Source organism: Strigops habroptila, chromosome 10, assembly GCF_004027225.2.
Source record: "Strigops habroptila isolate Jane chromosome 10, bStrHab1.2.pri, whole genome shotgun sequence".
Taxonomy (NCBI): Eukaryota; Metazoa; Chordata; class Aves; order Psittaciformes; family Psittacidae; genus Strigops; species Strigops habroptila.
In genome coordinates, this window is record NC_046359.1 from 30,802,608 (window position 1) to 30,812,773 (window position 10,166).

At 45.5% G+C, this 10,166-nt stretch overlaps 1 protein-coding gene across 2 annotated transcripts; it reads left to right on the forward strand.

Annotated features, from left to right (window-relative positions):
- Positions 1-311: 311 nt before the first annotated feature.
- On the forward strand, positions 312-6,105 carry MGME1 (mitochondrial genome maintenance exonuclease 1). 2 transcript variants are annotated; one of them, XM_030499889.1, is made up of 5 exons: positions 312-384; positions 2,111-2,719; positions 3,608-3,824; positions 4,278-4,410; positions 5,643-6,105. In XM_030499889.1, the coding sequence occupies exons 2-5, from the start codon at positions 2,173-2,175 to the stop codon at positions 5,841-5,843; spliced, it is 1,098 nt and encodes a 365-aa protein (XP_030355749.1). In that variant the 5' UTR covers positions 312-384; positions 2,111-2,172; the 3' UTR covers positions 5,844-6,105. The 2 variants fall into 2 exon arrangements, with proteins under 2 accessions (XP_030355749.1, XP_030355750.1); XM_030499890.1 differs by having other exon boundaries at positions 314-453.
- The last annotated feature ends 4,061 nt before the right edge of the window (positions 6,106-10,166 follow it).

Consider the following 10,166-nt stretch of genomic DNA (forward strand, 5'->3'; position numbering starts at 1 on the left):
ACACCTCCACCTTCCCGGCGGCCCCCGCGCGGGGCGGCGGCCATATTGGGTGAGGGCAGCGTGCTGTTTGCCTTCATCCAAGATGGCGGCAAAACATGGGTTGGGGTTTTTTGTCATTTTTTCCTTATTTTTAAAGATTCCGGTTATTCTCGTGAGCGGTTTTCAAAGAACACTCAAAAAATAAGGCTAAAGGGAGCAGGCACGCCCACTTCCTCACCGCCGCACCCAGGGGCTCCAGCGCCGAGACCCAGCGAGTAGAGAGGGGAAGAACTACAGTTCCCGGCAGACTGCGGGGTGCGCGCATGCGCTGCGAGGGCACTTGCGGCGGCCGGACTGCGTCTGCGCACCGGTGGCCGCGGCGGTGGCGGGAAGCGCGTCCCTGAGGTACCTGTCGTGCGCGGTTTCCCTCCCCGGGGCCGCTGTTCGTGACGGGGCTGCGGCCGGGCCGCGCCGGTGAGCACCTGCACCGCGGGCAGGGGGAGAAGGCGAAGGCTGCTGTGGGGAGGTGAAGGGGCGCTCCCTCGGCCACGGTCTCCACCGGGCCTGGGTGAGCGGAGGGAATGCAGCGGCCTGCCCCGGCTGTGGGGCCTGCGGCTCACTCTGCCCGTGGCCGGTACCTGCACCTCAACCGGCAGGCGTTTGAAGCCGGGCGGGCCTCATGGCCGGGCTGCCTAGGGATGTGCGGGCATGACCGCTGACGGGGGGCGGGCCGGCGTCAAGCAGAGCTTCTTATCTCTGGGTGGATTTACATTAGATATTAGGCAGAAGTTCTTCCCTGTGAGGGTGCTGAGGCGCTGGCACAGGGTGCCCAGAGAAGCTGTGGCTGCCCCATCCCTGGCAGTGTTCAAGGCCAGGTTGGACACAGGGGCTTGGAGCAACCTGCTCTAGTGGAAGGTGTCCCTGCCCATGGCAGGGGGTTGGAACTGGATGAGCTTTAAGGTCCCTTCCAACCCAAACCAGTCTGGGATTCTATGCCTGCACCCACACGTTGGTGTCACTGCAGATCCTTGAGCACAGGATCTGTCCACACAGGATAACTTCTGCTATGTTTTTGTTGTCTGTGGTGCCTGCAGCTTGAGCAGCGTGTGAAGTGCTGGTTAAGAAGTGTGGGGAGAGCAAAGAGTAACATTCAAGTGTTGTCAGGAACAGAATTCCAATGATAGTTGGCAGTGTGCATTGCCTGCATTTTTTGTTTGTAGTAGGTGGAAGGGAACTTTATCGCGGTAAGCAGATAACTTTCAGTGGGAGAACAGGGCTTCAATTCTGCAAGTGTTTGGTGTTGATTTAAACGCCACTATTCAGGTGTTCACAAGTGCATAAGCTTTCCTGGGACTTAGCACAGCAGTTCCAATGCGGTGTTGAAAGCTATGCTGGGAACAACATTTCTGGTATACTGGGTTTGGTTTTCAGCTTTTAAGCGTTGTGGCACACAGCTATGTTTGCAACACGGTTTAGAAAAATACTTTTATATTTTACTCTGATTTATTTGAATCTGAAAATACTTGCAGGCCATCTGGTTTCTTTGGCTTTCCCAGTCTCACATCTCCTGATTTCAGAATGCACATACTGCTGCTGTCTGCGTTCTCCTAGGGATACAAAAGAAAAAGCATTGTTTTGTTCTCCCAAAGGTACTTTGTTGCCACAATCCCCTTAGGCTGGGCATCCATTATAGGCTTACGTGATTTTAATACCTCACAACAATGAATTTGCTTTGTTATCTCTGCATAGCCTTTTTATTTTATTTCGCCCACCCACCTTTCAGGGGGTTGTTTGTTGCAGATCAGCTTTTCTTGTCTAGTTTCATGACAACTCTGATACTGTTGCTAGAAGAGCATCCTCTGCTGCAACTTTTGCTACTTTTGAAACACCTTTATGCTTTTGCCCTGTTTCAGATTTTGTGGACCAGCACCAGTTCTTCTCAAGATCATTTCCTCTTTTCATTGCTTATTGGTTCTTTCTCTTACTTTATTATTCACCTAAAGGAGTTTTGGTGGCATAAAGTGTATGAAGACACTTTACGACCATAGCAGTTCTTTGTTTGGCAAAGGGCAGAAATAGGTTGGCAGTAAAATTTTATGACTCTGGAAATCACTTATTTCTTTTTCCACAGGGGGAGATACAGTAACCTACAGATTGTTCCTAACAGCAGAAAGAAAATTCCAACTACTCACAATGCTTCCTGTCAGAATGAAATTCCTACAGCTACTGTCCATGAAACCGGGGAAACTGGAAACGCTCTTTCAAATAGCTGTTTGCCAAAAGCAATTCCCATTTATGTGTCTGGCTACCTCTACATGTCGTCATAGTAAAAAGAAAAAAGAGAACAGTTATGAACAGGTTGACCAAGAAAAATACAAAAATTTGGTCTGCTCTGTGATCTCTTACAAAACCAGTGCCCAAACACCAGAGACAATATTGGAAGAAGATAATTCGTTATATGGGCCACCAAAACAACACAGACGTCCAGTTAAACCTGAAACAAAAACTCCAAAGAACTGGGTTCCTTTAATAAACCCCAACAAGAGGATTCCCCTTCTCAACAATGATTCAAACTTCCCCATGAAAATCCCTTTACAAGAGAAAAACAAGACAAAAATGCCCAGTGTTACCCATATTCTTCAACAGACTATTTCTCGGCAGCAAGCCCTTTATCTAGAAAGATGGAAGCGGAAAATGATACTGGAACTCGGAAAAGATGGTTTTGCAGAGTATACTAAAAGTAAGTCTAACCACAATGCAATTGCAAAGTGGAAGCAATGTCTGGGCAGCTGGCTGGGGTGTGCTAGCATAGCTGCAGTGTTTGTCCCTACAGATCAAGCGTTTTGGAAATCCAGGGCTTGGAGCAACCGGCTCCAGTGGAAGGTGTCCCTGCCCGTGGCTGGGGGTTGGAACTGGATGAGCTTTAAAGTCCCTTCCAATGCAAACCAGTCTGGGATTCTATGATTCATTTCATAAGACCTACAAAGATGACTTCCTCCAAGCTGTAGGACTGAAGGGCACCTGGGAGGACCTGGGGGATAGAAGGTAGCCTCTTGTAGCAAGTTTGATAAACACCCAAATGCTCCTCACATAAATTATTATGCTATTTAAAACTGAATATCCTGTGTTTGTGCTTCTTGAGTTATTAAGCACTTCAGTGAATAACGTGGCATAACAAATCTTACATAACTATTTAAAATTTATCTTTCTTGGAATCATTTCTGAGATAAGCTCTTACTTCTAGAATCCTGCCCACCTATTTCAGGAGATTAATTCCATTCAAATGAACTAGTGCAGCAGAAGAAGCAAAAGCAGCCTAGAAGAATATCTTTAATTCACAGAAATTCACAAATGCCTTTGAATAAACAACACATTTAAAACCATACTTTTGTTTCTGGGTAGTTAGAGACCAAAAAAAATAAAGTAAGCATTAATATAAGAGGTACTATTTCACTGTTGACATTTCACTTATTTTTCGGTCTCATTCTCTCCTCCTCCCCACATCCTCAAGCTTTGAATCCAAAAACTAGAACTGGTTTATGAGCTATGTTGTGTAATATCTAGAGTACAAGTCCATCAGGTATTATGAGTAATGTATAAAATGTGGTGTTTCTTCACATTTTTCTAGATCTTTTTCTCCAAGGACATCTCTTTCATGCCACTTTGGAATCCATATTCCTGTCTGAAGAGATGGTAACTAAGGAGCAGAAAGAAGATGTTTCTGGGTACTTGTCAAGTGTGGAACATGTCTTGAAAGATATCAGCGAAGTGAGAGCTCTGGAAAGTGCAGTTCAACACGAGGCTCTTCAGTATCTGGGCCTGGTAGACTGCGTGGCTAAGTATCGGTGAGGTACTGGTTCTCTGAGAAACCTGATCGTGCCTGTGTGCTGTGGTGCTTCATGGCACAGGGGAGACTGTGTCCCAGGCTGGAGCTGGTGTATCTGGGGAGAGGGAAGCTGGACCAGATCTCTTAAGAAAATAGAAACAGATGAACTCCCCTGGAGGAACCTGATGATAGAAGTGCTGTTGTGGAGAATTCCTTAGTGGAGCAGAGTATGAGTGGGGCAGGGTTAAGGGATCCTCAGCAGCTGGCAAGAACTGCAGTGGATATTAGTAAGTATTCATTTTGGGGATCTAAACTACCAGTGTGGAAGAGACTTGTTTAGGCGTAATCATGAGCAACATGCCATCAGGTGAAGCAAGCTGAGAGTGATACAACTTTGCTGTCTCATCCCTTATTTCTTACTTATGACTAAACTTAAGTTTAAAACATTGTCCTATCTTGTTCTCTTATGCAGAGGCCAGTTGTGTGTGATTGACTGGAAAACTTCAGAGAAACCAAAGCCATCTTTGAAGAATACTTTTGACAATCCTCTACAGGTTGCAGCATATATTGGAGCCATCAATCATGATGCCAATTATGACTTCCAGGTCAGTAGCCCTGCTGCCTGCCAAGACAAGCAGCAGCACCCATGTTGTTTTCATTTCTCCCCACCTGCTGCCTTTAGCACTTACTGTCCATCGTGGAACCATTGGTAGGATTTGTGATAAAATAGTCCAGTCTTGGATCAGGTTTAGCTGACATAGTGTGAAATAACACCACTGCTCTTGCTAATCCTACTGCCTTTGCCTGTCAGCAGTCTATTTTCAGTGGTTTTAAGGAGCTGCCCAGTGGGACTGAGGGATGCACAGGAGGTCAGAATAATTCGCAGTGACTTGACATCTGGGCAACCCCCAGTGCTTAGTTCTGTATGGCTTTTGCTTGTGTGAAGTGTAGGAAGAGAGAGGAGAAGTGAAGCAGAAGAACCTCCAAACAGGGAAATGGAGAGGGAGGACATTGCTAGCATCAGGTGTTGCTGTACCCCACCAGCAAATGAGGGACTGATTTACTTCAGTGTTTGGAAGCTGTACAGTGTTTCCTCAGGAAAGCAGTGTGTTGACAAATCACTTAACCAGAAGACAGTGGAATAATGTTTTTAAATACTCCAAATGCAATTCTAGCCAGGCCTGCTTGGCCTGAAGAATTGTTATGTCCATACAAAACACTGAAGGGGGAAAACAGCAGAAGAAAGCAGAGTAATTCATAGGTTGTGCAAAGAACTTTTCTAGAATACTGTAGAGGTCAGTAAACACAAGCACATGACAGACATGATCCTTGCAGAGTGAAATATAGGCAGTAATTCTAGAATTCTGCTATTAGCTTGCTGTCCCCTACCACTTTCTCTTCATCCTGCTGGCTGTTTGGGATTTGGATTAGATGTTTGTCAGGTATGAAGGATGTCAGAACATACCTAAGCAACCATTTCTATTCAGACTGATGGTGGAGAATGGCATCAGTCTGGTTATATGACCCCAGGCAAAACCTCATCAGTCACTGGGAATTGAATCAGCATCTCAAGGTTTAAATAGACCTCATCACTCTGAGACTCAGAATTTGAGTCCTCTGGTTTGCACTGAAGTCAGTCAGAGCTTTGAACTCTTGAGTCATTGGAGCATTTGAACATCAGTCTCTTAAGTATTTTATGGTGAATTATTACTCTTTTTTGGTGCTTGTTTCTTATTTAAGATAGTTACATGTTAAGATGGGGTTTAGTTTGTGGAATTTCTGATTGAAGTTGCATCTTCATGTTGGATTTCTGACAGCCTTCTGTTTCTACCTGTAGGTGAGCTGTGGACTCATCGTGGTTGCCTATAAGGACGGCTCCCCCGCGCACCCGCATTTCATGGCTCCTGAGCTGTGCTCACAGTACTGGAATAAGTGGCTTTTGCGCCTTGAAGAGTACATGGACAAAAACCCACTCAAATTAGGCTGCGCAGAGGCAAGTGGTCTGAGCACAGAGCCACAGCAAGAATCCTTTAGTTAAATCTGCCGTTTTGATACGTATTTTTTGTTGAGTAACTTTGGCTAATTTCTTTATATCAGGTTCACCCTCCCTAAAAAAGGAAAAAAATTTGGAATGGGGAAGGGGGAATGTGTTTTTGCTTGTGCTGTACGTGACTGGAGTGGACCAGCCACGACAAAGTCGACTTAATTAATCTCTGCTTTTCCCTACATAGTTTATACGCATAGTTTATATATAGGTTGATAGGAAAGTTTCTGTTATCAAGTAAAACAGTTCAATCAAATCATCCTTCTTTTGTCATTTTTGAGAGAAAAAAAAACAACTGTTGTAGAACTGAGGCTTTAAAAATGAAGTTGGTGAACTAAAGCAAAATGACATCTGCATTGTCTTGAGCTGAGAGAAATGCAAATGATAAACAAGTGAATATAGCAGACTGGGTTTCAGTCAGCTTAGTTCTTGCTCATCTCAAAGGTATCTATTAACAGGTTTGTTGCTATTTGTGGGTTTTCTTACAGCAACAACTGGAAAAACTGTGCTAAGAATTAGAACCAAAGTTCTCATAAGCACTTTTTTTTAAATACTCAGGCAAAGTGGTCATTTAACAGAAGTGTTAAAAGGTGTTACAAGGGCAGGTAGTGACAGGGTAAGGCTTTAAGCTGACAGAGGGTAGATTTTTATTAGAAATTAGGAAAAAGTTCTTCCTTGTGAGGGTGCTGAGTCACTGCCACGGGTTGCTCAGAGAAGCTGTGGCTGCCCCATCCCTGGCAGTGTTCAAGGCCAGGTTGGACACAGGGGCTTGGAGCAACCTGCTCTAGTGGAAGGTGTCCCTACCTGTGGCAGGAGCTTGGAACTGGATGAGCTTTAAGGTCTTTCCCAACCCAAACCAGTTTGTGATTCTAAGTGGCTTAGCAAAAGAGGAGCAGAATTGTAACTGATACAGCAAGTGTTCTGAAAGGTTTGACTACTCACAGTGGCTCCTCCTGCAGAACTGTGAGAGAGTAGACAGGCTTTGTACATCAGGATGTGAGCCTCTGTGCAGGCCAGGGCTGCAACTGCCTTGAGCTCTCCTGACATTGCTGGGGGTCTGAGCTTACAAGGGGCCTATCCATGTAGAACGACCTCCAGTGTGAAGTTACAGTGTTTGCTAGTGCAAGTTAGTTATAAAAGCAGGCTTCTGACTTTGAAGCTGGGCCTTCTGAGGAACAAATTGCTGCTGGTTGGGTTTTGGGGGGTTGGTTTTTTGAGGGTTGTGTGTTGGAGTTTTCCTCCAAATAAGTTTTTGAATATATGTTCTGAAAACAGAAGTTCCTTTTGAAGCTTGTTTCATAAAATCAAATCTCTAAGGCACAGATTAAGCCTTGATGATGTCAGGCAGTATTGCTTTGTGTGCTGCACACCTGGAAAGCTTTTTACCTCCTTCTCTTTGTTTTCTCTGAATTGTGTGTGTGAGTTTTCACAATACCACTGCAGATTACAAATAATATGACCAACCCATCAGCTTCAAGAAAATCAGCCAGAACCATACCTGAAAACCTCAGTGGGCAGGCTTGCTGCTGAAGAAATATAAACCTCCATAGCGCTTAATGCTTAATCTGCTGCTGCTCCAGAGTACTGAAGTATGGAAACCTATGGAATGAGACTTAGTTATAGTGGTACTTGCTTATTCAAACCCAGTCTGATGATGTTATGATTACTCTGAGCTTAATTAGATTTCTATCTAAAAAGACTAGCCGTGGAGTCTGAGAAGCTGTGTTCAGAGATGACTAACCACGACAGCGCTGCGTTGCACACTCAGAAGTTCTACCTGTTCTACAAGTCTCTTCCCACATCACAAAATTTTAGCAAGCAGGTGTTTCAACGTCACTGAACACAGTCAATTTTCTGTGAGAGATAGCTCCATGGATGCAAAGAGGATGGACGTAAGCAAGAGGTGAGATGCCCTGTGTGGAAGCAGGAGGCAATAAAACATGCTGTATTCCCTGGGTTGATTGGGATTGGATAAATTGAGAGAGTGTGGAACAGTTGGGCAATATTTGGGTGGGATTACCTTCATCATCAGTGCATTGTTTAGTCTGGAGAAGAGAGAGAAGGCTCAGGGGGGACCTTATCGCTCTCTACAACTGCGTGAAAGGAGGGTGGATCCAGGAGGTGGCTGGTCTCTTCTCCCAAGGAATAGGACAAGAGGAAATGGCCTCAAGCAGTCCCAAGGGAGGTTTACACTGGATATTAGGAACAATTTCTTCCCCAAAGGGCAGTCAGGCATTGGAACAGGCTGCCCAGGGCAGTGCTGGAGTCACCGTCCCTGGAAGTGTTCACAAACCGTGCAGACGAGGCCCTCGGTGACATGGGTTTAGTGGTGGCCTTGGCAGTGCTGGGGAGCAGTTGGACTTTATGACCTTGAAGGTCTTTTCCAACCCAGTTGATTCTGTGATCATACAGCCATTAGATGTCGCTGAACCATGCAAGATTTCAGCCTCATCCTCCCTCCTAGGAAATAAGGACAAGTCTGGAGCCTGGGCAGTGTGCACTCCTGTAGGCTTCACCTGGGTTAATTTGTTTAACAAAAGCCTTGTCTGAGGAAGGCTGCCAGCTTCACTGGCAATGTCACTCTGTAAAGCTACCTTTAAGTCTCTGGTGAGTCTGTACCATCAGAGAGCCAGGAGAAGGCAGACAGGCTTCAAAGGCAGCGGTGGAAATTACTTATGTCTGGTACTTCTCAAAGTCTGGCTGCCTCAGGCATCCCTGTGTGAGCACTGGAGCATCTCTGTGGAGTCATGCTTGTGCCAGTTTTGCCCCATAACAGAACTGGCAGATGGCTGTCGCTGGTGTCATGCAAAATCAAACCAATTTGTGACGAGTTTAAACTAACTTGCCAGGCTCTTAAATTGATGTGCCCAAGGCATCTGCTACAAGTAGTGTCTGTCCTCTGCAGAAAAAACAGCCCATCAGGGCAGTTAGTCCAGCTACAATGTCCTGCTTGTCAGAGCTCTGCTCTCTAGAGTGGTTTAAATTCTGTGTGCTTTTACCTGCTGCTGTCTCTGTTGCTGTGAATGCTTTCTTTGGCTGAGATCGCATAGACGGGCCGTCTCATGGTGGCTGTAGTTCTTTCGGCAGGGACATGCTTTGGAAGTGATACTGAAGGGAAATCAAAAGCAGTGTCTGCTACAGGAGGGAAAATAAAAACACACAGACACACACATGTACATGCATAAAAATGCATCTCCAGTTAGACAGGTTGGGTTTCAGCTGTACCTTCACTGCTCCAGTGAAGGAGCTGAGGTTTCAGCAGAGCTAAGCACATGCATCCTTTCAGTCAGGTGAATCATAGAGTGGTTTGGGTTGGAAAAGACCTTAAAGCTCATCCAGTTCCAACCCCCTGCCACGGGCAGGGACACCTTCCACTAGAGCAGGTTGCTCCAAGCCCCTGTGTCCAACCTGGCCTTGAACACTGCCAGGGATGGGGCAGCCACAGCTTCTCTGGGCACCCTGTGCCAGGGCCTCAGCACCCTCACAGGGAAGAACTTCTTCCTAATGTCTCATCTAAATCTCCCCTCTGCCAGGTTAAAGCCATTCCCCCTTGTCCTGTCCCTACAGGCCCTTGTCAAAAGCCCCTCTCCAGATTTCTTGTTGGCCCCTTTAGGCACTGGAAGCTGCTCTAAGGTCTCCCCAAAGCCTTCTCTTCTCCAGGCTGAGCAGTTTACCTCAGATGCTTTTTTAACATGGACTTCCCATTAATTAAAGTATCCTGCTGATTTCCCATTACACAGGATGACGTGTTTGTTCTTTACACAGAAGCATCACTTTCCTATCCTTGTTCTCAAGGTCCCAAGCATCAACAGTTGTGCTGAATAAAATGTTGATATCATTAGAAATGCTTTAAAAACCACTAGAAGCTTTCTCCCCACAAAACGCCAAGCAGATGCCTGTACAAAACTGAGGCAGTTGAGAATATTTTTATGGTTCTTGCAGAGACGCTCATAATCAATCATTTTAGTAGCAAGGACTACAAAAGTCCTGGCTGTGACTCTTATTTTAGGTGGGTTGCTTTTCAGGTGTTGTTTCAACATCTACAGAATACAGCATATGCTCCCCCAATGTACAGCTTTATTTTGAGCACAAAACAAATTTGAGGACTCTACAAATGGAATCCATTCATTGATAGGCATTTAAATTGATGTAAAACCTGTTTAGCAGCTGTGTTCATTAAGAGACACATGAATAACATGCACTTGGAACAGAGAACCTTGTGGTGGGTTCACCCAAGTGCCTAGTAAGGGCTGCAGCAGCTTCTGAAGAGTCTTAAAGTGTCAGGCAACATAAGTTATATGGACATGCCTCTCCCTA

Excerpts from the sequence above, each read along its gene's own strand:
- MGME1 (XM_030499889.1), top strand. The coding sequence starts at position 2,173 with ATGCTTCCTGTCAGAATGAAATTCCTACAGCTACTGTCCATGAAACCG. Across the intron at positions 2,720-3,607 it reads TTTTGCAGAGTATACTAAAA|ATCTTTTTCTCCAAGGACAT; the intron begins GTAAGTCTAACC and ends ACATTTTTCTAG. Across the intron at positions 4,411-5,642 it reads ATGCCAATTATGACTTCCAG|GTGAGCTGTGGACTCATCGT; the intron begins GTCAGTAGCCCT and ends TTCTACCTGTAG.